Here is a 26571-nt window from a genome sequence, read left to right on the forward strand (position 1 = left end):
AAATATAAATCATAAAATATACACCTCCCCTTTTCCTTTGTCTTTTTTGGTCATGTCCTCTCAAGAGAAATCTTGCTTCTTTCTCTTTTATATACCTGTCCCCTTCTCTCAGTGTTACCCTCCTTAACGATTCCTCTTACCTCCTCTGTCTTTACCGCTGTCCCTCTCAGTCAGGTGATTGCTTTTATCCTAGACATGGTCAAACACCCCACATATTTAATTAATGCTTATCTCCCTATACTGTGACCTCCTTTTCACTCTGTCCTTCAATTCTCAACCCCCACCTGCATCTTTAAACCTTCTCTCCTCCTTCCTGCAGCCACCTGAGCGATCACTGCTACCTCTGTCTCTGTTTAAAACCCTATTCCTTCATTCTGTAACCGAGTGATCATCTAAATCCACGTTGTGGTCCCACAAACTCCCGAGAGATTCACCTGAAACTGAGGGCACGCGCAGCTCATCCATCACTTTTCACTTGCTGCTCTTCTCCACCCCTCTCCCCCGCTTCATTCATGTGCACTGTGGTTTCTCTTCATTCATGTTTTGTCTGTTCTCTAAAGGAGTTTTTCTTGTGCTCATTTATTCTATCGCAGCACCTCTTTAGAGAAATCCCAACGTCACCACACACTGCTGGTCCCTGTTAACATCTGGTATTAGCAAGTGCACGTAAATATTCATCCTATTACAGGCCTTAGTATTTATGCCAGAATCTGGAAAACATCCCTGTTATTTAAATTCTATAAGAACTCTACATTCCTGTGTGCTAAATTACAAGCAGCCCATTAAAAATTCCTCTAGAACTCACTTTATGAACTCTGTTGTTGTTAAATGTTAATGCTTATTATGCTATTTCCCTGCTCTTTTCTTTTGGGCTTTCCTTTTAGTTGTTTGCTTATCTAAAATTGCAGTTTGCTGATGCCTTGCATTGAGGCCGCATTACCGAAGCACTGTCCTGAATCTTAATTTATAATTTAGCAATGAAGAGCTGGGATATTATTTTTTAACAAATACAGTGCATCTGAAATCAAGGCAAACAAAACTATACCATTCAAGAATTCTTGCTATATGCAGAAAAAGGCCTAGTCTTTTAACTTTTTTTCAGGCAGCTTAAGATGGGGATTAATTATACACATGCTGACCTCATTATTTGAACCACTGGACAGGTTTAAAATGAGCATCCATCACTGTAATAATGTATGTGACACAAAATAAAAGCAAAACAGGTTCCATTTAGAAGCAGAGAATACGTGCATGTGCAGGCGCTTTTACGCCTAGTTAGTTGTATTTAAAAATCAGTGAAAACTTTAGAATAAGACCAACTGCTCGCTACTACTTATATGCTAATTATTGCCTTAAAGTAAATATTTCTTTCAATTAAGGTCTCTTTTTGCCTTGGTGCCCATTTTCACTGCTAAATAAAACTGTAAATGCTGCACATCATGCATGTGTAACTGCTCTGTGTGTTCACCTCCACTGTAAGAACACTGCATATATGAGGCTTCACTACTTGTCTGTAGTTACTGTCTAAGTCACTCACACCCTCCCTGTTGTCGGACACAGTACAGGTTGATAATACACACATCCGCTTCCTGTCAGCTTATGGGGCAGCTATGAATTATAAAAGCATGGCTACCAGTGTGTTACCACTGTGCTAAGTGGATATAAGATGGACAGAATGACAAAAGAGATAAGAGAGCTTCTTCACTTAAGTAAAGCAGTTGTTAAAGGCGTGCATGAAGGAGTATATGTGCAAATGATGTTTCGTTGTCTGAGCCTGTGTGTGTGAATGCACTGACATTGTGTTAACTTGGCATCCTGCTCCCACAGCTGTGCCTATGTGGAGGATTGGGAATATCCTGGAATTTGTCTGTTTATTCATTCAATAACATGTGCGTGTTGCTGTGTGCATAAACGTACAGCAGCATACCTGCACCATCTGGCGCTGTAACACCCCCCCGCCCACACACACACTTTGACGTGTTGACAGTGTCAAAGTCCTCTATCTTGTTCAAGTTTTAGATTTTTCCTTTTTATGTTCACTTCAGTTGTCTATTAATTGGAACACTGGTGGGTCAATCCCAGGCTGCTCCAACCTGCATGTCAGAAGTATCGTTGGGCAAGATGCTGAACCCCGAGTTGCCTCTGATGCATCCATCAGACTGTTGGCCTATGTGAACGTTAGGTTAAAACTGCTTAGGCATAGAAAAAGCACTTGCATGAATGGGTGAATGAGGCTTTATTAAAAAAAGCTTTGAGTGCTCAAATTCAGTAGAAAATAACTATGTAAGAGCCAATCCATACAGCCAAAAGGCTTTAGAGAGCCAATCAAACCCTGTGATCAAGGCACACTCTTCTGTGTGGTGCTAAATATGATGGATGTGCAGCCAAATGCCTTGAGAGTTTCTAGAAAAAGTCCAAATTAACAAGAAAATCACTCAGAGTTTTTAAAGGGAGAAATGCTGCAAATAAGGACTTGAAAAAGTAAGAAGCAGCGGGGGTGATGTATATGAATTTTAATTTGAATCATATTTACTACATCTGGCTTTTTACATTTTTTGGGCAATTAATTTCCTTAAACGTATTGTACAATTTATTATGTTTTTTTCAGTGAGAAAAAACAGTCACACTGATGTAGAAGTCTCAAAAACCCATACATCAAATATGATAGACTAGATGTTAAAGGCCTAGCTGACTTCATCTGATTTTGGGCAATAACAAGGTCTGAGTCACATTCTTGGAACCAAAACTTTTTCAAGACATTGTCAATTCTTCCAGCTGATAACGAAGTTAGATCAGATGTTAGATTAGATTAGCCATTGTTGTCTCTGGGGAAATTTACCTTGGACAAGTGAGGGAAACATGTAAGATAACACACACAAACAAACACTCTGCACTTATTACCATTACCATGTTGGCACTCATGTAAACCAGCTACAGTGAACACAACAGCTGTTAGCCTTGCTTGCCGTCCCGTATTCTGTGCACTTTACTCGCACAAGGAAAAAAAACAGCCTATTTAAACCGCTGATATCTAAATGTTCAATATGAATTTGTGTGATACTGTTACATCAGTCAAATGTTGGTCAGTGTCACACAAAGAAGAGTCATCTGACTTCTGTTTCAGTGATGTAGTAGCTGATCGTCACTGACATTACTCCTCCTGTGTTTTGTCGAATGGGAAATATGTTTATCTGGCTTTTGGAGTGTTGGGAGTTCCCCATTATCTAAATGTAGATTGCTTGTGAATTGTAAAGTTCACTGCACCGCCATGAAGTTTTGATGCATCCCTACTCCAACACAGCTGAATCAAATGGTTGGATTACCTCTTCAGCATGCCATCAAATTTGGCAAAGGCCTGATAACAAGCCATTCATTTGATTCAGGTGTATCGGAACAAGGATGTGTCTAAAAGCTGCAGGACGGTAGCTCTCGAGGACTGGAGTTGGACCACCCTGCTCTACATATAAGAGTCAAGAAGTCTGGATTCAGTGGAAAGACCAACTTCTCTTCAATGCTTGGTGTGCCCCTCTGTTCAAGGATGGTTGTTCACAGTAGACATAGATGGGCTGTCTCACTCCTCTTTTAAACAATCTGTCTTCTCTGTCCATAATGTGAATATTGGCATCCTCAAAAGAGTGACCTTTGTCCTTTAGATGCAGATGTACAGCTGAGTCTTGTCCTGTCAGGGTGGCTCTTCTATGTTTTGTGGTGAGTTTATGGAGTGGCTCTTTGGTTTCTGCAGTGTAGAGATCTGAGCACTCCCCACTGCACAGCATATTTCATGTTACTTAACTTGTACTTGGAATGATCCAGAGCCATTGAATGGAAGAGTGGCGTCATCTCCACGCTAGCTTCGTCACAGAGTTACAGAAGCACAGTTTGAGGAGTTAAAAACAATGCTGTATGTTATTAGCACACAGTCCAACTGCCAGCTAAGCACTTGCAGAAACTATTTCAATGCTACAACACCCGGCTGATAGGACTCTGACTTACTCAAGGGCTCTGGGCTGAACCAGAACTGAAAGGTGAAACATTTTCATGAAATTTAGAAATCCAATCACTTTCTTTCAATACTCCCGAATGACCTGGATGACTGAGAGCCTATGCCTAAACTCTCTGGCAAGAATTCAGTGAACCACCATTGCCTTTGGTTCCATAATCAACAGGTGCTTGCGAAATTCACACCCAGTTCCAGCGCCATTCAGGCCAAAACAAGCTTCTTCTTTTTTTCCTCCAACCTGGAACAACAGTGCAATCCACCTTCAAAGGAAAAACCTTTCCCATCATTACTGTGGTGGTGCCAGGGTGCACATGCCTGGTTCATGGTAGTGGTGCAGATGCCTGGCTAATAACGCTCTGTTTGCCCTGTTAGTGCTTTATTTCTACCCAGAGCTATGCAGCGTGATGACAGCCACATCTACTCAGTTGCGATCTATTCTGCGGTGGAGGGTGAAGTCGAGAAGAGCAGCTTAAGAAGTGAGTTACAGGGATTATAGGCTGCTGTCACACTCTCATAGGCAAACACACAAACCTCCTCTGGTATTAAAAGGCAGACAGTAGGGGAGACAGGGCGTGTGCGTGTGGAAACAGCTACACGCACGAGCACTCACACACACAAACACACACACGCGCCGGCCAGAAGCAGAGAGAGGAGAGACAGACAGGCAGCCAGTCAGACTGATCACGTACCTTCCAGACAGCAGGTTCGCCAGAGGCCGGAGTGCGTCATCACCTCCTCGTTCTTGCGGCTCGTGTCGTTGTCGCCGCTGCTCTTCACGCGGCACACCCCGCGCGAGTACAGCCAGTAGTCGGTACCGACGGCGATGGTCATGAGGCTGAAGGCGGCGAACGCGCCCACCGTCGTCACGAGCATCTGGACGCCGCGGTCACACATCAGCATCTTCATATATGCGGCTCCTGTTCGTCTTAATCTGTTTTCGTGTGTGTGTGTGTGTTTCCTTTCCTTTTCCCCTCCGCTCTTTTAGATTCACCCCTTTTATTTCCTTTATATCCCGCGAGACTTGGAGAGTCAGAGTGAGGGACACGCGCTCAAATAAATAATAAGAGCAATAACAACAACAACAACACGGGGAAGGTAGGTAAAGGTGGCGAGTTTGTGAGGAGGCTATGGAGAGAGAAATGAAGCTGGACCCGGCTGCCTGGTTCGCTGAGTTGACTTGAGGCTCGTGGCAAAGGGCGGGAAGGTAGGAGAGCGGCACGTCACTTTCTCGCGCATCAAAAACCGGTTCTCACCATCACCATCCACATACAGAGGCGCGTGCACGCACCCACACAGCGTAGGATTAACGGCCAACGGTCGTCCCCAACTGCTGGCACTGCCCACACTCACTCAGAGTGGAAGTTAACGGCGGTAACGCATCCTGCCGTGTTATTCGTCCCGGGGTTAGGGGAGAGCTTCTTTTCTTCGCCTCTCCTGCTTTCCTTCTTAACTTATTAATCTGTGAAGCATTAACAGCCAGGGTCTGTGTAGGGGGACTCCATCTTTAAAACAGCAAAACAGGGGATCATTTTGTCTGTAGCGATGTCACCCCCGCAGCGTGAATCTGTACTAAAGCATCACTCACCGCTGTGACCGGTTCTCCTCTTCCCACAGTGTCTCTGACAGCAGGCCAGCGTCTGTTCACCTCCCCGTCCAGTGAATGAATGAATGAATACAAGAATGGTGAATAAAGACCATGTGTTATCTACAAAGCGGAGACTGACCGACATCCATCGCGTGTTTTCCGCTCCAGCTGTTGACACAGTGACATGTTTTATCTCCCTGGATGACCAATGTCCGGGCTTTAGACACTAGTCCAAACCGTATCCGGTGAAATGCTCTATACAAGTTAAATTGGTCCAATAAGCACAACAAGAAAGGATTAATCAGATTTATCCTCCATAGAAGTCAGTGTAGAACCGCAACCGGGACACACCGGCCGACGACAGTTACACCCGCTTGCGTTTGCTCCCAAGAAACGTGCCTGCTGGTAGGCGACAAATAATAAAAAATAAAAACAACAACAAGAAGAAGACAGCCGTCGCCTCCTCCACTTCGTCGTCCTCTTCTTCTTCCTCCTCCTCCTCCTCTCCGTCCAACCAACACAAACTAAAATTAACCGCGGGTCTCCTCAAACTCCGCCCGAGGCAGAGGCAGTCGGCTGGGATTGGGTTCCCCGGTGAAAGAGCCCTTCGGGAGCTAATAGTGTGCCTTCACTGCTGCAAGTCCCGCCCACCACCTTCTCTATAAAGCCAAGCCAGTTTCACTTGAAACACAAACACACACTGGTTGAAAAGTATTCCCACGTCTGCGCGACCCGGCTGGGTAGCAGAATAGACCCCGCAGTAGAGAGTTAACAGAGGGTATGTATGGCAGGTCATTAGTGCCACACATACAGCGGTGATCAGGACAGATCAGAGCACGCTGGACTTTGATTTGACCACGTTTCACTGTGAGTAGATATTGAGCTGCCTACACACACACACACACACACACACACACACACACACACACACACACACACGAAGAATAAAAGGGAATAAGTTGTGATAGCACAATAAAACGAACTGCATGTGTTCAAAGGCAGGGTTGCGTGTAGTTTTGTGGCTTGCTGTCCCTGGTGCTGAGTGCGGCGCTGTCCTTGGTGCTCATTTGAAACGCAGCGTCATCCCCCTCCTCCTCCTCCCCTCTCTGTTTTTCTGTTTTCTCCTCTCTCCTCCGCTAGCCGCGGCGCCAGTAGCTCCTGCGCCGCACTGATTAGTTAGAAAAGAGAGAGCGGGAGAGAGATTGGCAAGCGATGCATGGAGAATCGCGCTCGGGAGAGAAGCACAGACGCCACTTAAAGAGCCACGGACCGTTTTTAATGACTCCACTTCAGCGAGGATTCCACACGAGGCGGTCTGCTCTTCATGCTTCACTTAACACACCGGAGTGCGCGTGACCGTGGGTGCAAGTATCATAGGTGTATACCTGAGTAACATGTGTACATATGGAAATCAGAGGGGGGTTTAAAGCTTGCTGTAGCCTGCCTAAACCCAAGGAATGGAAACGTGGCTTCTTTTCTGGAGCCCATCCATCCACTTAAGTGTTTAGGTGCCACAGCTCACTGACTGATTCTCTGACTCTATTAAAGGCTGAGGAATTAAAACAATCAAAAACAGAGAGACAGAAAAGTGAGCACAGAGCACAGAGAGCGGGGGGAGAAGGATTACAGATAAATAAATCCATGAACTGATCACCAGAGAGTGCAGTGACAGGTCCTATCATTCTTCTCACTTGCTCTTCCTCTGTGTATCTGTGTGTGTGTGTGTGTGTCCGAGGCCCTTGCTCGGCTGCATTATCTCACAAGAAGACTCATTAACATAGAAATGACTTTAGGAAGAGAAGTACAGCGTTTCACCTCTGGTGAGAGACGGAAAGCAGGGAAGCCGAAGAGAGGAAGGAGGGCGGGAAAGGAGATGTCGAAGTGAGTTTGGATGGTGGCTGAGAAGAGAAGTGGAGAGATAAGGAAGAAAAAGAATGAAGGGTGGGCAAAAGGCAATGGAGGAGGCAACAAGTGAGGAAAGGACAGGTGGAAGAAGATGAAGAAAGGATATAGAAAAAGAAATGGTTGAATGGTGACATGTTGATGCAATCAGTTTACAGAATACAAGCAGCATTTTTCAGTAGATGAAATGTTCTTGTTTTTTGAGTAGAGCATAAAAGTTATAGAGCCAAAGTCTGACCAGTGGCACAGCGAGGGAACATTTTGTGCAGCCTGCAAGCGTGTCAAGAAAAGATGAAACACCAACAGTTTGTGTCATTCTATAAAGCAGCACAGAGAAAGACTGAGGGAGCATTTCTCTTCAGTTTCAGATCTTCTTTCTATCCATCATACATGGCTAACCCTTCCTAACATTAACACATGGAGCTGGTGTCAACAAACACTGCCTCGCTGATGGTTAAAAACGGTAAACTCAAGGCAGCACAAGATTCTCTGGGCAGGTTACGAACGCTACCTACAATTTTTTGGATGTTTGCATTTTTCTTGTTCACATGAGCCCAAACTTTGAGACCCCCCCCCCCCCCCCCCTCCATTGCAGAGAGTTGACTTTTAGATACCCATTCGTTCATTTTCTTCTGCTTATGGAGTTCAACAGGGGTTAGCTGTCATAGGGCGAGGGGCAGGGTACACCCAGGAGAGGTCGCCTGTGGATCTACCAGCTCCACACAGAGACAGACAATCACGAACATGCCCAGAACCTTCTTGTGACAAGGTTAACCACTGCACCCATGAGCCACTCTCTTGGGTATATATTTTATTTAAAAAGGTTACTGACAGAATGCAGCATTGGCAACATGTATATAAAATGATCATATCTGTTATTAACTTCTGTCTCTCTTCCACAGCATGTCTTTTATCCTGTCTTCCTTCTCTCACCCCAACCGGTCGCAGCAGATGGCCCCGCCCCTCCCTGAGCCTGGTTCTGCCGGAGGTTTCTTCCTGTTAAAAGGGAGTTTTTCCTTCCCACTGTCGCCAAAGTGCTTGCTCATAGGGGGTCATATGATTGTTGGGTTTTTCTCTGTATCTATGAAGCACCTTGAGGCGACTTATGTTGTGATTTGGCGCTATATAAATAAAATTGAATTGAATTGAATTGAATTGAAAATATACTTTCAGGTTTCCTACTCTGTGGTCATGAGGTATAGGTAAGGTAAGTATATTTTATATAGAGAGGTACTACTACTAAGAATTAAACACTGCAGTTGTGATATATTTATCACAGCAGGCACGTGTTTTATAAATATCGACAACAGTAAATCTTAGGTTTCTTTCAGGATGTCAGCAGAAACACTAAAAAACTGCAGTCAGATTTCTTACCATGAGTAATGCAGATTGTTGTAAGATCAGCATCACCTTGTGGCTTAATTTCCTCTCTTAAAACCCTTTTGCTCTCTTAGATATGGCATAAAGTGCAGACTACTGACAGGAACTTTTTATAACGACAAACTATTAACTTCTAACCAAAGTGTGATTACAGTGATGGTGTTGGTAGGCAGCAGAGAGAGACAGGACTCGAGGAGGCCCTTGTGGGGAAAGGCATTTGGGACATGACGTTAGCAATCACCAAAATGTCCTATGTTTGCCCTTTCTCTGTCATTGGGAGAGCTGTTTCTGCTCTCTTTTTCTCTCCTCTCCTCAGTTATTGGCAGTGCAACAGAAGGATGAGGATAGAGAGATGGGGAGGTTCTTGAAGCGGGGAGGAGGAGGAAGACTGCAGGGCTTCTGCTTGGTGAGCTGGAACCTTCTCACACCTCTGGCCAGTGCTCAGAGATTAGGAGGAGGAGGAAGAAGTTAGAGGAAACTGAAAACCACAGAGAAATTAGAGAGCAAAAGATAAGCTGTTTGGAGGAAGAGAAATGTGCCGTAAGGAGGGTGAGCTGGATAGATTTACAGATGGGGAGTGTGGGGCAGCTAGTGGTGATGTTGCATTTTTGTGTGACTGTGCTCGTATATTTAATGATGTATAAAAGTGAGTGCGTTGGAGAGAAATCAGAGTTTTTCAGATGTGTGTGTTGCCTCTGGCACGGCCAGAGTTCAGTCTTCTGTACGTGGTAGGTCTTCAAATGTGAAGTAATCATTCATTTCTGGGTGATTGTAATGTGCATGACAAACACTTTTTTTCATTGTCACATGAAAAGTGTTTCTAATGAGTTCTAATGTTTCCTTTATGTAATTCATGGTGCAGGGACATGGACGTTAGCTTGAAGAGTTTAGTTTATGCTACAGTCACACTGGCGAAAACAGTGGCTAGAGACCATGGCATCACCAAAATTACGGCAATCGTTTGCAGTTTCCACTCGCTGTCACCTGGTGTCTTCAAGATGTGTCGAGATGGTGATACAGCAATAAGATGAAACCAGTCTGCTTCATGCTAATAATTGTAACTGTGATAGAGCAGCGAAATTTGCAAACCTGTTGCCGTCTACTTTTTTAAATATTTATTGCAGTGGAGTCAGGATCTTGATGCTAGTTGCCTTGGAGCTCTGGAGGGGTCCCCATCACGTCGTTCGTCTCTACATTACCCCATGCAGGGTGCAAATTACTTTAAACAAAATCAGTGGAAGTGATATAAATAATTAAGCAGAGGTGTTATCCATTAATTTGGGACCGCTCGCAGGCTGACTCCAGTTGATTGCAATGAGTTGGTCTGTCTGCATTTGTAAAGTATTTGCAATTATTTTAAATTCTTCTGTCTGAATGAAATCAGTCCAAGTCGGATGGCAACTTTTTCCTAGACGTGTTGCTTCTCAATTGCCTGTGTAATTGTCTTGTAATTGAAAGTAGTTGCCCAGAGGTTGATGGTCTTTCATGATGAACATCTGGGCAACCAGGAACTACTTAATGTCAGTCTCCCAACACCAAAATACTTAAAAGCAACCACTGGTTTTTCCTAGCTGTCTTATTTTTCCTATAAGTGTGACTGAGGCTTTAAAGACTTGGTTTAAAGTTATGAGCAAACAGGAAAACAGGTCAGTGAATGTCTCATAAAGATATGGGAACATGACTGTGTGTGTGTGTGTGTGTGTCAGATTAGGTAAAAACATAACAGACTTTGACATTGATTGATTAAGAATGAGGTGTGGTGTGAATGAAATAGAGAAACAGAGAAACAGAGGGACACTGTTGGGTCTAAACTCAGACCCCGCTGTATCCAGGACTTATTCCCATGAAAGAAAAGCAAGGCAACAGTGTTCGATCGATTTCTTGCGCAAGGGAGGCCTCTCGTCTGTGACCAGCACGTTGAAATGACCACGCTGGTGGCCTCCTCTCGCCGCCTTTTATTGACAAACTTCAAACAATAGTTTACAAAACACCTCCCCTTGCAACCCCCTTTGGTTACAAAGACAAGGCACTGTATGTAAGTGTGTGTGTGTGGGTGTTATGTGAGAATGTGTGTGTGTGTGTGTGTGTGTGTGTGTGTGTGTTTGATCAAAGGGTCATAAAACCTAAAAGCAGGAACAACATCCTTGGTCATAAAGAGGGTAGTCTTCCCCCACACCCAATGTATGGTTTACCAAAGATAACACAGTGAAACCATACAAAGGGTAGGAAGCTCTACCAAACATCAAACAGATCTTCAAGTTAGGATGTATCTACAATAAAACCTCCCCCAGCACAGAGTGGCTGGAGAGGTGGTCAGGATCAAAGGAATGGCTTTGATCCTACTGCTTAAACTAAGACTGTACAAATTTAAGAAACACAATGGCAACATTCAACAATTAGACTTAACATTTCCCTCCTTTTTGTCATTGTTCTTAAATTTCAACTTATGCACCCTTTGTTTAGACAGTGTCAGTGTAGATTTCATTCATGCACAGTAAACTACATCCTATACATAAGCAAATCAGTATCAACAGTTCAAAAACAGGAATTAATATCTTCAAAAGAAGATGCCACCAAGGACCAGACAGTAACCAAGCTATCCAGCCTTGTGGCGGATCTACTCCTGTCGTGCAATTCATTATGTATTTCTTCAAGTAAACAACTGAATGTCAAAGGTCAAACAAGAAGAATCATCATTCTCAAAAATCATATGTCACTACAATCCACCTGTATACAGACATAGGTATTTAAACGCATCAGTTGACTTTATTGTTTGTCCATGTGGCTCTCAGCTAACTTCAAAGCTGCAGCCTGGTCAACACCCTTCTTTATGACTCCTATCAACCCCCCCAAATCTTCTCACTGTAGGCATCCTGTGGGGGTTAGAGTCAACTTGTGAATTATCTGCATTTACAACTCTTCTCCTGTCCTGTTGTCACCACAGAAAAAGCTTTGTAAAGGAAATTGGATCCAGCTGTTTTGATCTTCTTGGCTCAAAACCTCAAGTGTTCATGATGTAAATGTAGACAAAAGGCTTCTCTGTTTACATCCTTCTTGCAGAAGACAAAAGAATAAGTGATGTTACCATGTTCCATGGTTAATCTCCAACTTGGGCTAATCCATTGTCCTTCGTACACATAGGCAATTGGCCTGTTTCCAGTTCGTTTAACTGTATAATGTCCTGCAACAAGTCATATTCTTTGAGTCAGACGAGCAGGTCTGTCTCACCAGAGCAGTTCACCTTCCCAGCTACTGGTGAATCAACCTTCCATTCAGGTTATGAGGAATTGGAAAGTTGAAAAGTTGGCAGTGTTCCTGGATGTGTTGCTAAAGCAACCAAACAAACTGTCTCGCTCCAAGTGATGCTATCCGGTTGTGTTCTTAAACTGCCACCAGTAGTTGGTTGAAAACCCATGCGGGTACTGGGTGTGATTTGCTCTGTCCCAATGCGCTCCTGTCATCCCACTCAGGGTCCACAGGCACAAGAAGATGCACAGCACATTCCCAGCCATTCTGATGAGTACCTGTGGCTCAGTTGGTTTCTTCACCGGATTGAGACGAGGGGCCCTGGAGGCTTTCCCCCCCTTTGTTCCCGGTCTTCCTGCCACTTACTCCGAGCTGGCCTGGATGTGTGTCACCTTCTTGCAGTGCGCTTGATGTATCCAAGTGTTCCTTCCAGCAATCTTCACTGCTGTGGTCGTCGTCAGCAGCATCCGATATGGACCTTCCCACCATGGACTGGACCAGCACTTCCTCTCCATGGCCTTATCATCATCCAATCTCCAGACTTCAGGCTCTGCTCCTGCGAAGAAACAGAATCATCTGGCAGATCATTTGTTCTCATGACTACTTTACTTTTAAACATTTTCAAGCATCTAATCTGCTAATATGCTCTCTCTTCTGCTTTTCTATCATCACTACAGAAGACTGGAACTCTAAATGCTCTAACATGTGTAATCTCAAAGAGTCAGACCATTCTCTGTTGGAGTAATCCTCATGTACTTATTCTATACAGTCTAACCATGTCCTGCCTGTCTTCCTAAATCTTAACTTTACTGTCTGCAAAAGTTTTTTTTTTAAAGTATTTAATAATCCTAGAGTGAGTATAACGACTGCTCATCTCCCTCCTGTTTGAGACATGGCATAGCCAATGGCTCAAAATAGCAGCAGTCTTATACAAATTATTAGGCAGTACTGGTTTATCACACAGATAAAAAAATCATCCTGCAAGCTTGCTCCCTCTGTAAGTCACAACTATTGTCCTGCAGTAGGTGAGTGGGCCTGCATGTCTGCTAATGCTGTACTGATAAAAGGTTAACACCATGTTTAACTAAAGCTGCCTCTTTTGCGATCTTATCTGCAAAAACTTCCCCTAATGCAACCGGATCTTTCCCTCACATGTGTGCTGCACATTTACAAACGGCAATTCCACTGGTTAATAACGCTGCATCCAGCAGAATTTGCAAGAGTTTGGTGTGTTCTGCAGGTTTCCCTGTAGAGGTTGTCACACCTCGTCTCACTCACTGCACTACAAAGAAATGTACAGTAGCAAATGTATACTACCTATCAGTGTATATTGTCTCTCTACAGCTTTACACGCTTCCGTTAAAGCTAGCATCTCTGCTGCTCAAGCAAACATGAAACATGCTAGTTGTCCTACATAGATAACTCTCTCTCACTGTCAGCTACAGTAAAACGTGTTCTAGTCTGTCCCTCTGCTGTTGTAAAACTCAAATCATCAACAAACCAAACCTTTCCCTCAACGAGTGGCACATCTATTAAGTCATCCCTCAGCTTACACGTCTTCTCCTCGCGCTCTCTACACTCATGAGAAGTGTCCTCCTCCGTTGGCAAAAAGGGTTTGACAGATTCAGAATTCTGCACCACTTTATGGTAATATGTGTGGTTGTGAGAGTAACAGTAACATTAAAGACAAGTGTCTTGTAGGTGACAGAAATGTAAGTTTAGTCTGCAATAGTAAACATCTACCTCGTGTGGAACTAACAATTGCAAAAGGTGAAATAAACTATTGAAACATTGTACAGCTTAAGCTGCTGCACATACTGATCTCACGCATGGAGGTAAAGCACGAGCAACTAGAGCTAATCTTTTAGGATAGTAAGTTACTGGCTTCACTTGTGGAAAAAGTGCTGTTAGTTATTTTACAGTCACCTGGCATTTGTGCTGTTCACAGAACCACAAGTCCATCGCTGGACCTCCTCTGCGCTGTCACTTTTTGGAGCTTGGCACGCTCCCTCAGGTTCCATTTTCCAACGCTGAAAGTCTCCTTGTGACAATCCTTTGGAAGCCCAGTAGCACAGCTCTCTGTGCTGAAGGTGATCTCCGATCCTCCTGAAGACTCCCTCCAGGCCTCAGCTTCCATCTTGTGGACGATCCTCTCAGTCTCTCCTTCTCATCATGGCACCTCACGACATCTACAAATTGAAAAAAATGACACTCCTCTCGCCACACGGCTTTCGCCATGTGTCAACTCCCCAATGAGACATGTACAAGAGTGTTGCACAGTCTCCCTAAAACAATCTCCAGGGTTTGTCCCTTGGAGCAGCTTCACTCCAAGCTGTAACCCTGTGTAAGAACATTAATCAGCACTTAAATGTTCAGCTTGTTTAACTCCCAGCTCCTGTATCACAGAAGACAAAGTCTTAAATTTAAACAACTTCACATTTGCAACCAACTGTAGATCATAAGAGTAATAAAGTATTCAGCATCACAGAGACAAGTATCATTGCAGGTTTATTCTAAACTCATTAATCTCCTACGTTTTCCCATAATTTATTCCAAATTATTTAACATCTCAATGTTATTCCACATTGTAATCAGTGAACTTCACTTATAGGCCATCAAAGCCTCATCTGAACATGGATGCACCACTTGCATAGGTTTAATACTTGTAAATAAACAGCTAATCACACAAATCACTGCAACAATAATAGAAAACATTGTTTAATATTAATTCTGGACCCCACCTCTTGACGCATGGACACTTCTCATGCGTCAACTCACCAAACCTGGATCCCTGTCTTAAAAACTGGCTCCACCAGGAGCCTGCATACTCACCATCATGGCCTGGAAAACAAGATCTGGAAGTAAAATCAAACTTCACACTTATAAACAAGTATATCACAAGGGTAACAAGCATTCAGCATCAGCAAGACAAGTGTCATGTGCAGGTTTTCTCAAATCATTAAATCACTATTGTTACCATAATTCGCCTCAAACATGGATCATCCCATGTGCTCAGTTAACATTAATGTAATCGGTGACTTCTCTTAAGCAAAGTCACTCCACTCATATATTTATTATGGGTCCAAAAGTGGCCAGCAAATGAGCCCATAATAAACTATTCCATAAATATCGTAATCTCTTATTTGTTTTACTCATGTCACTTGTCCGCTTCTGCTGAATGCTACATGCACTCTTAAAGAAAACAAAACCTGTAATAAAGAAACAAACATCCACCAGTTGTTCTGCTAAAAACCACATCATCAAATCACATGAAAAACTGCAATGCTGTAAGAAAAAATGCAAATGTTAGCGCTGCGCAGGTGTGTACACACTTTCTCACAGTAACTTCTGTGAGTACCACAAGCCCATGAATAACACACCTCTGATAGATTCACAAACATAAAAATGGCATTTAAAAGGTTAAACCATCACGCAACCTCAGATGTTGCTATCATCTTTCTGCTCCTGTAACAGAGACACACACAGAGATACATCCACACCTTTGTCAAGTGGGGGTTGACTTCACACAATGGTGTTAAGTCAGTCAGTCAGTTCCCGATTTATTTTAAAATTCTTACTCATTCACTCAGTGATTCCTTCTTTTGCTAATTGTGGAAATTATCGTCGCATTCGTTTCCACGCTCAGCAAAACAACGTCATTTCAAAAAGAAAAATAATTTAGACTGGATTTCCTCGTTGAATCCTTTTGGACAGGAATTTGTTTCCTGATTGTCCCAAATAAGAGCCCATTTTAATTTTGGGGAAGCTCACTTTGCAACAGTTTTCTCGACGACGCTTCGATTCTAATCGTGCAGATCTGCTCAACAGAGATCATCAAACAAAACTTTCAGTGCACCATGAAAGTAACAAAATAAAAGAAAGAAAATAAAAGAAATCAAAGAAAATAAAGGAAAGATAGGCCTTGTTTAAATCATGACACGTGTTCTTCATGCCAGGGGGATAAATCGTAACAAAAGACAAATCAAACAGCCAGTTTAATCTCAAACATTCATCCAATCAGCCATACACACAACATACAGCATAACCCTGTTGTCTTAGCACATAATAAGTTTTAGTTCTCATGTAACTAAATGTGTGCCATGGTAAAACTTCTTCACACACCAGAAACTCACAATCAGCTCACTCAACTCACTCATTTAAGACCTCTCATCAGCATTCTGTTTTCTCCTCTATGATGCAACCATCTGTCCTCCTATAATATTCAGTCCACTAGTCTATGTATCACTTTCATCTTACTAGTGACTTGGACAAGATGACAAACAGAATCTCATGCTTAAGATGCTGTCTGGTCTCATGAGTATCATTGTATGTGTATATGCATGTAGGGTTAGTATAGTTAATGCATTTTCAGTATGTTTTTGTGTTCATCTCTCACCACACTTCCATTATTCTCATCACTGCTTAAAACAACACACATCTCTCTGTTTTTTTTCTTTAACTGTACTTTTCTCCAAAACAGAAAATAGCATTACAGCTGTTTCAGACTGAGAAACACCAAACACTCTTCGTGCTATCATTCATCCACACAACTATTTTATTTCTTTTTGTCCACTGGGCAGGTGACATGCAGAATCACGTCTGCCCCAGCTGGATACCTTTCACACACACCATGACGTCAGACACTCTCACACTCATGGAATTGATCAGGAGAAAAACTTTCTTCATCTTCACACTCTGTTACAGAAACACCATATGTTTTGTTTTGTTTTTTTTGTTTTTTTTTGTGTTGTGTCAGGGATGGATATGTAGTTGTAACGTTTGTGTTCACTAACTTTACTTTCTGTTTCCTACCCTGCCAAGTCTGTCTTGGACTCAATGCTGCTCCTAATATGCCTTTAATCTCTCCTCCACTTCTGCCTCTGCTCTCTCACGCTCTTCTCTGACTCTACTTTCTGCTAACATTCTTGCTCTTCCTAATGCTTTTCTATGGTGTTGTTCTAGAGTAGTTGCAGTGGATTGAGCTGTAGTTTCATCCTCAGGTTTCACAACTACTTCTTGCAATATTGCTCTTTTAACATTCTGTGCTTCTCTCCTCTTCTGAGCCTGCTCCAGCCACAACTTAGCAACTGCTAACTGCAATTCCTTCCTCTGCTTCGCTTTACCTGTTTTACCTGCTACACTTACAGCTATTCTTTCTACCAGCATTTTACACTGAACTTCCACTAATGTCCCTTCAAATCCACATTTCTTATACCAACAACCTACATACTGCGTGCTGCCTGGTAAAACTTTCTGCATAAATTTTACATCTCCTTCTAAGGCAGACTTACACATTTTATTCTCCATTACAAGACAACAATCAGCCACACTCACGCAGACCACGTCTGGCCCGCACACACACAACATAGGCCTATCGCTTGCGTCTGCACGCACAGCTAGCGCTCTCTGTTGAAAACTCTCAAACGCCCCATATGGCGGAGAATTCAACCTTCGGACACTCTCCAACGCCCCAAATGGCGGAGATTCCGGACTCTGAACCTAGGTTCTCTCCACGCCCCAAATGGCGGAGAACTCTCTACGCCCCAAACGGCGGAGAAGCCTGCGTCTCTCTCACGCGGCTAGCGCGCTCCCGGACTCACGTTTAACACACAGCCCGTAGCCGCTCTCTATTGTTTTGGGTCCACGTGCGCTCTCGTGACCAGCGCTCCCCGGGACTCAAACGTTTCACGCAGAATCACGGTGACGCGTATCTAGGATCCCACATTCATTCACACGGTTATAGAGACGCTCTCTAAGGCCTTCTGTACTCACTGTTTGTTTACGTTCATGGGAAGAGTCTCTGGATCCCGTCAATCGTCATCCATCCCGAGGGGAGGTCAGGCGCAAACTTCCCGGCCTGGTGGCAAGCCAAAAACACCAGGGCTTTACGTCAATCATCCCAGACGTTGCGGTGGCGTCCTCTCCCTCTCCTCGGTGGATGCAATGTGTTAGGATCCGGCTCGAAGGACCAAAAAATGTTGGGTCTAAACTCAGACCCCGCTGTATCCAGGACTTATTCCCATGAAAGAAAAGCAAGGCAACAGTGTTCGATCGATTTCTTGCGCAAGGGAGGCCTCTCGTCTGTGACCAGCACGTTGAAATGACCACGCTGGTGGCCTCCTCTCGCCGCCTTTTATTGACAAACTTCAAACAATAGTTTACAAAACACCTCCCCTTGCAACCCCCTTTGGTTACAAAGACAAGGCACTGTATGTAAGTGTGTGTGTGTGGGTGTTATGTGAGAATGTGTGTGTGTGTGTGTGTGTGTGTGTGTGTGTGTGTGTTTGATCAAAGGGTCATAAAACCTAAAAGCAGGAACAACATCCTTGGTCATAAAGAGGGTAGTCTTCCCCCACACCCAATGTATGGTTTACCAAAGATAACACAGTGAAACCATACAAAGGGTAGGAAGCTCTACCAAACATCAAACAGATCTTCAAGTTAGGATGTATCTACAATAAAACCTCCCCCAGCACAGAGTGGCTGGAGAGGTGGTCAGGATCAAAGGAATGGCTTTGATCCTACTGCTTAAACTAAGACTGTACAAATTTAAGAAACACAATGGCAACATTCAACAATTAGACTTAACAGACACTTTAGCTGGGAAGAAACATGTCTGATGGTGTGAAGGTGTGCCTAATATGGTTGCCTAATGAAAACGTCTGTGCGGCTGTATGAGAGAGAGAGAGTGAGAGGTGGTAGAAGAGAGGGCAAGAAAGGAGATAGGGTGAAATAAATCCAATAAGCTCCTCTGTCATGCTACCCTCTTGAGCGTTTTAAAGAGCCACTGAATGAAAAAATAAGAGAATCTTTTGCTTTTGTCAGTTTTCCTTTTTCATCTCTCGTCAGTCTGCTGCAGAGAGCGTCGTTTTTACCTCAAAACTCCCCCATCATCTTTTTTTCTTTTTCATTCAGCAATAGCATGTAGCTTCCTCGCTTCAGCATGCTCTGAAAGGCACAGAGCTAAAATGCATATACCAAAATCAGTGCTTCCTCTGTCACTGCCTTGGGGCAGGCTCCAATCAACACCCCGCTCTCTCACCATTGCAAGCCTAAGGGGAACAAACAAACAAACAAATAAACAGTTATTGAGTCTAATTTTATGTTCCCTTGTTTGAAAGTGTGAAAGCCTCTGCTGCACTTTATACTTATTTATGGTCGCTCCAGTTTCTGTCATAGTTCATGCTGCCAGTGTGTTTGCATATGTATGCCTATATGCATTTAGCATACAGTGATTTTAATGATTTTTTAAAACATGTCTTCAGGGAAGGTTCATGTTTGGCATGACATAATTTACTTTTGCAGTTCTCTCTGTGTGCTCTCATATAGAACAAATGCTTATTTCACTTTCAGTTTATCCACAAAATGCAGTCACAATCATGATTATGCATAAAGTATTCACTTGTTAAATGGGAGCCTCTTCTGTATAGGGGCCCAGAGATCAAAGAACAAATGACTTGCAATTGAATACAAATAAAATTTCTAACCTGAATCCTTCACCCTATTAGCCATCCATCCATTCACCTTCTTCTTATTATCCAGTTCAGCATCATCCGGAGGGCGGAGCCTATCCCAGCTGTCACTAGCCAGCATGGAGGGTACACAGGTGGCCAGTCTGTTGCAGGATTAATGCATAGAGACAGACAACCATTCACAACCCCACGCACATCTTTTGACTGAAGGAGGAAGCTTGAGTACTCCGAGGGGACCCATACAGACATGTGGCCAACATGCAAACTCCCATGCAAAGCATGAATCCCCAGTCCGGATTCAGACATGCAAACTCAGCACCATTGTGCAAAAGTAGCCTAAAATTACTCTAAAGACCCTCAAAGTATATCATAGTACATCTAGACAGTGGCACATAGAGAATAACTGTCACGGGCTGCGGAGGCAGACCATGTGTGGGTTTGTGTTGAGGACCCAGGAGCAGACAGAGGCGAGGAGACGGAACCTGAGAACCAAAAACGAGCCTTTATTTGGCTGGTAGCAGGAACTGAATATGAAAACTAAGGAAACTAAGAGCAACCATGAAAAACTGACTACTAAGACCTGAACTATGACAACACACTGTGGCAATAAACTATGACCAAAAATGGGGTGGGTAACACAGACAACGCAATGTTAAACACACGGAGTCTGAGGACTTAGATACACACATGGGGTGATCAGGAGACGTGGAGACACAGCTGACTCGAATGAAACATAATGACAACGCAGGGGAGAGTAACACTGCACACACTAACACGAGACACGGACCTTCAAAGTAAAACCAGAAACATGACAGACACTGAACTAAACCTAAGAACGAAACTCTTAACCAGAATAACACTGAAACTGAGGATTATAATATTCAAAACAGGACAACTAAAGAATCTGAAAGTAAACCATAATACAGAATAAACAGCAAAATACAAGAAACTGAAAATGCTGGGTCAAAATGACCCAGAACCGTGACAATAACAGTATATATTAAGAGCATGAATTTCAAATAGAAATCTACATTATTTTTAAAACATTTGGACTGTTTGGAAATGTGCTATATAAATAAACTTGACCATGAACTAGTATTGAACATACTGTAGTTGCAACTTCTGTCCTGTGGCTAATCTGTGGAGCTCCTGTTTTTTGCCTTTTGTTGTACTTGAGAGGGAAACTACACGGAGATAAGGTCACAAAGTCTATCACTGATTCTATATATACAACAGTATATGTTGCACAGACATTTAGAAAGGTCCAGTATTCAGTTTATCCTCATATGTAATTTTAAATCCATGTCCTACTTGTTCTTCTTCTGGGCTTTTTTTTTTTAACCCTTTATCTTCATATTTGTTCATCAGTTTTCCTTCAAATAAAATATTAATCACTGTTACATTAATATTGACATTATGAGAAATACGTGGTGCCTTCAGAGGTGTTTGTCTATACCTGTTTGCTGAAAGCCATTAAAAAGTATGCGTAATGATAAAGACACATTTTGCATTTGCTGTACAAAATATTATGAAGAGATACCTCGTTAATTTCTGCACATTCTTACAGATTTACTACGGTAATAAAAAGGTTTTCTAAACTCCTGTGGCATTTTGCATCATTTCAGATTAATTAATGGTTGTTATCAGTTCTTAAAAAATAAAAGATTTTGAAATCAAATTTCATCAATATATCAACAGCCCATGAACTGTTGATATATTGATGGCAAAGTTTAACCAGTGATTTGACCTGTATGCAACAGCTTGTGATGCTATAACTGCTCCACTTACTTTTTTTTTTATCATATTTTCACAGTGAGAATATAACAGATGATCTAGAAAAAAGAAAGACATTCAAAACAAAACAGACCAAAAACAAGGAAACAAGCCAACATGTGATTTTGCAACATAATTTATTACTTTACAACCGCAAGCATCACAAAACATTATTATTATTATTATTATTATTATTATTATTGTTATTATTATTAAATCAGTGAACTATCTTATCTCATAAAACACATCCTTACTCTTTTCTTGCAGTTTTCTGCATTTAAACACTGAAAATTATCTTCAGGTTATTGTTAAATCACTTGTTGTTTAGAATGTAAGCCCAGCCTAAATCAAAGCAGAAGTAAGGTCAAAATGCAGCCATCAAATGTTAATTAAACCTTAGCAGCAGCTCCTCGGTTGTTATGTTTAGTGTCATGTAGCCTTTGAAAGGCTACAAACCGTAAGAGAGAAGGGTAAAGGGGAAGAGAACGGGACCAATCAGGGATAATGAGAGGCAAATGAAACTGAAATGCCTCGAGAAGACGAGGGAAGAAGCAAGGGAAAAAGCTGCAGGAAGGGATAAAGGTCAAGAGGAAAGGAACGAAGAAAGAGAAAGACAACGAGGAAGCTGAGTGGGAGAGGAAGAGAGGAAGAAGGGGAGAGAAAGGTCAGAGCAGAAAATAAAATGACAGATGGAAAGGCGTGATCAAAGGAAAGGTCGGGAGGAGAGACAGGAGGGAAGGACACTTTCAGGCCAATACAGTCCACATACGAGTGGCAGAGCACTAAACATCTAGATCTTGCTGGATTTCAGTCAGCACAGATGTATATTTATATCTAGTTTTCGCTCCATGTTTTCTATTGCAACTTACATACATCATTTTTACCCCTAAACACATTGATTTCTGAGTATAAATACAACTATGGAAATGGAAGACTCTTACCCCTATGTACTTCAAAAATATTTATATCTGTACAAATAAAAGCAAAACACAGTCTTTCAATAATATTCAGTAAATGTGCAGCAATGACACGAGACATATCATAAATTAAGCGACATAAAAACCCTTTTACTGTCTAATAAAGAAACTATCACACACATACCCACACACACCAGTCCAACACTTAATATAGAATAAGTCCATATCATATGGAACAAGATATGAAAAAGAGAGATCGTCACATGCATGCATAGTATACTTCCTCATAGTCCTGTAATTTTTTTTAAAAATGTGAAACATATCTGCTAGCTTCTTAAACCAGCTTGTGCGTGTGTTACGGTCATTTTTTCATGTTGGCGCTGTTTAGTCAAACGATGCTGAAGCTGAAGAGAACATTTCTTATCAGATTTAAAGACAGACCTATATTAAAACTGAGCAGCGCTTAAGATATCTGAGTCACACGCATGTAGTGTGCCGTGCTCACTCATTAACTCGGCCATACAAATTCACAAGACAGCTGGCTGAGTGCTATCGAGCGCTTTGGGGTGTGGGGTTGTCAACAGCAGATGCTGAGACTGGGCGTGATTAATATTAGGAGATATTTACACCCTTGACCAGAGAAATATATGGCTGACACACAAAGGGCAGTTGTTTTTTTTTTAAATTTTATATTATACAGCAAAGAAGCAAAACATAAGGACGGCAGAGTAAAGTTTCACCAAAGCTCGAAGATGCTGTGTGCACGTTATTGAAGACACTACAGGCGTGCGTCCTTTCATGAAGATGCTGTTTGTGCTGATTAAAGCAGCAGGAGAAGGAGGAGGATGGGAATCTAGGCCTGTGCAACGGACCTACAGTATATGTCTTGTGTGCCTCCAGGTGCAAACATTTCTTAGTCATTGTCCGTCTTGTTACGCTTCACCTAGTAATTCCAACCCTCAGTCGAGGATCTGACTGTATGGCTACGTGGGTGTACACAGGTATGGGTGCTTGTGTGTGTGACCCAAAATACATACATGTAATTCTGTCTGTCACACACACACACTCACGTACATATATTCTAATATATGGATGACTGTCAAGAAATGCACACATACACAAATAAATTACAGGCAGGTGGTTTAAATTAAAGTAAAAAAAAATATGAAAAAGCAGCATTGCTTTTTTATTATTGCTGTTTGTGAAATGACTCCCTTGGAGGCTGTCAAAGCAGCTCAGCGTTCACCGTCTGCGCACGTGTGGATGCCCCACTGGTGACTGCTGCATTGCCAACTCCTGCGACGACTCATCGCACCAGGCTCCCACTGAAGCCCTGGCAGACATACGGGCTAGAGCCAAAACAATTCTGATAATAATAAGAGAGGCATCAGAGGGGCGGATGGAGGGTGAAAAGGAGGAAATAGAGGAAAAAGAAAAAGAGGGGGTAAAAAAAAAAACCCTAAAAAGGCTGTGAAGCTCGCTAAGTGTGAGACGCTAAGCCTCATGAGAGTGGGATGGGAACAATGGCCCAGTGGAAGTAGTTGGCGGTACTGCTCGCGGTGTGTGTCAGGATGAATGCAGAGGATACGGTTGATATTACGAAATGCAGATGTGCATACAGTTCAAGAAGTTAGAAAGTTTTACTCCTATACAATTTTTACAAAGACACAAGAGTAACAACATTAGAATATATATAAAACTTTACATTGCTAACACCGTGACACGCCAGTTATGTTGTAAAAACATTCATAAACACCAAATCTACATTCCAGTGTGCTTCGTAGGTCTTGGTCCCATTTTACTGTGCATGACAGGGATCCAGAGTTAAACCTGGAACTATCAGCGCTCATCGATGGCGGCCAATTTAGCAATGCCAGGAAAATATGAGCCTGGATTTGCGCGATGGTGCTTTGTAGATGTCACAATGATGCTGTGAAACTTGTGGGATAACACAAGGGAACATAACGCAATACTTCACTTTAAGAATACTAAGAGCGGTGAAAGGCTTGTTGCAGATACAATGCCATAAACACATCAGGAATTCTATCGTTGAATAAAGAAAGAGTGAGCTGACACGAGTGAAGCGGTAAGCTTGTGCTTCTCTACACTGAATAAAACTGGTTGGATTAATGCGGTTGATATTTTCTCTTGTTCCTGCCCTGCACAAAAAGCAGATGTTGACACCTCGGACATTTTTGATTCAATACTTCAACGTCTTTGGTATCCAGTGTTTGGTGCTGTGATTCCTGTTTTGGGCTGCAATCTTGGAGATACCCCAGTATGGCCTAAAAGAACTACAGACATTTACTGAACATACACATTTACTGCTTTGAAACCTCCTCTATCGGTCCATCGGTGTTAATTAGCGGGGGCCACGTATTCCGGGTTGATGTAGGAAAAGCCGAGGAAATCGTCCTGGTCCAGGTTCATGATGACGAGCTTGTCTGTTGGCGTCAAGTCCACAGCCATCTTAGTGAACTCCTTGTCAAAGTTGCAGGTGTCCCGACGGTTCCTCTGCAGGTGGGGTTCAGAGATTATGAAGGGGAGAGGATGTGATGAGAGGGAGGAACGACAGAAAAAATATTGTTGGAGGAGAGTGGGATGGATTGGGATGGAAAAGAGAATCCACTGCTGTTAAACACCCTATAGCGGACAATCAACTTAAAGCACAAGCTCTTTTGAACTAAAGAAACTGCAATATTGTTCAGTTTCTGTACTGTGATGGTGCAACGAACAAATGATTAGGAAGCGCTTCCCTTTCGTACCCGAGGTCAAATAAATCCTGTTCACTCTCATGTCTGTCTGTCTTCCTCTGTTTCAAGTCTTTATGCTTATTGCTCAGTCACAATACAGTAAAAATAGGACATCGGCCTCCTTGCAACTAGGAAAAAAATCGGTGTTTCCCCGGTGAAAGCTTTGGTGTTGGAGACTGATTATAAGATGTTACATAGTGTACAACACTGCCAACCTCTGCATAGTTACTTTCAATTGCAAGGTGATTGGACAGCTCGCACGCGTGGGCTAACTCAAACTGACTGCAGTCACTCTCATACAGCTATGCAAATTGTTACGAGCACCAATCAATGGCCAAGAGTAAGCATATGTATGCAAATGTGCTGTTTATAGGGTTGGGAAACCTGCAGTCAGCTGAGAATGAAGACTTTATCACAGCTGATTGCGATATCATGACGAACTTTTGCAGGTAATTGTCAGCTTGACCCAATTCAATCGCCAACGGAAAGCAGAGGATCTGTCTTTTTGCACTTTTATTGTCAAGGTGCTTTGAAGATGGCAACTGACTTTGAATGGACACAAACCTGGTCCTCAAAGTCTTCAAAGCAATTATTTCAAAGGCAAGTTCAGTGCACACAGAAGCAGTAATTTTGGTTATGCCACTAGCATGAGCCTGTAGCATGAGCCAGGTTACTTTGCTGTTTGCAGAAAGTTTATCTTTACTGCACACAGGTGAATTGTATCAATTCTTATTTAAAAAATTTTTATTTCCAAAACCTGTACTTGCTTTTTTTCCTTTTTTGGCTTACAAATGAGAAACAACACAGAACACAAGAAACAGCATCAAATGTGCTTGAACTGATAACCAGAGACTGTTCATTCAAAACCCACAAAACTCTGGTATTTTCTTTAAATTTGTAGATCAAAGTGGATACCCTAAAAAATTTGTTGTCTGTCTCTCACAGTGGAAATGTTGATGCTAGTGATCCCTGAAATGAAACCACCTGCTGCGGCACAAAATCCTGTGTGCAGTCACATGGTATGTTAGGAAAAACTCACCTGAACATCTAATCTTTCCAGTTAAGTTTCACTATCTAAAGTATTTAAACTTTATTATTAAATGTTAAGAAGAATGTGAATGTTGCCCCACAAGAATACAGAAGACCTTCTTGACCTTCATCTAAGAAAAGGCGTTGTAGCTGGTTGGACTTGCTAAGCCTTGAAAATAAGAAACATCTCTCTTTTTTCAGCACTGAACAAAACAGAACAGTGGTGTATTCAGTCCATTTGCATTGCACAGAAAGTTTTTGGATGAAGCACAGCACCCCCACTTCCCTTCCTTTAGGGCTTTTCCAATCTTCATGTAATAACATTTTGCTAGTAAACACACAAGTGCAAGTAGAAAGAAAAGTTGAGTCTGGACTTAAACATGTGGAAAATAATCAGTTAGAACAAACGTGAGTCAGGCTGTTCATAAGGAAATAGGATATTAGGAGATCAAGCCATTTTCAGTATAATTTATGGATATGCTGGGAAACTGCATACAGCTGCAGAGAGGAGTAA

At 42.5% G+C, this 26571-nt stretch overlaps 2 protein-coding genes and 1 long non-coding RNA gene across 4 annotated transcripts in view; 1 reads left to right on the top strand and 2 right to left on the bottom strand.

The window, feature by feature from the left end:
- cacng3b (calcium channel, voltage-dependent, gamma subunit 3b) overlaps window positions 1-4946 on the bottom strand; it is a 35456-nt gene extending 30510 nt beyond the window's left edge. The window contains exon 1 of the mRNA XM_085270720.1: window positions 4690-4946. Coding sequence (XP_085126846.1) covers window positions 4690-4906 — 217 coding nt within the window. The 5' untranslated portion in view covers window positions 4907-4946. The remainder of the gene's footprint in view (window positions 1-4689) is intronic.
- Window positions 4947-6316: 1370 nt separating this feature from the next.
- On the top strand, window positions 6317-21183 carry LOC146575826 (uncharacterized). 2 transcript variants are annotated; one of them, XR_014892179.1, is made up of 3 exons: window positions 6317-6452; window positions 8132-8289; window positions 8390-21183. It is a non-coding gene; the product is annotated as an uncharacterized LOC146575826 (long non-coding RNA). The 2 variants fall into 2 exon arrangements; XR_014892178.1 differs by lacking the exon at window positions 6317-6452 and having other exon boundaries at window positions 6458-8289.
- Window positions 21184-21478: 295 nt separating this feature from the next.
- prkcbb (protein kinase C, beta b) overlaps window positions 21479-26571 on the bottom strand; it is a 109096-nt gene continuing 104003 nt past the window's right edge. The window contains exon 17 of the mRNA XM_085270722.1: window positions 21479-24789. Within this exon, the coding sequence (XP_085126848.1) occupies window positions 24634-24789 (156 nt within the window). The 3' untranslated portion in view covers window positions 21479-24633. The remainder of the gene's footprint in view (window positions 24790-26571) is intronic.

The sequence above is a fragment of the Mchenga conophoros genome, linkage group LG4, assembly GCF_057382185.1.
Source record: "Mchenga conophoros isolate Kocher_MC1m ecotype Shallow Benthic linkage group LG4, M_conophoros_male_GT1.1, whole genome shotgun sequence".
Lineage (NCBI taxonomy): Eukaryota > Metazoa > Chordata > Actinopteri > Cichliformes > Cichlidae > Mchenga > Mchenga conophoros.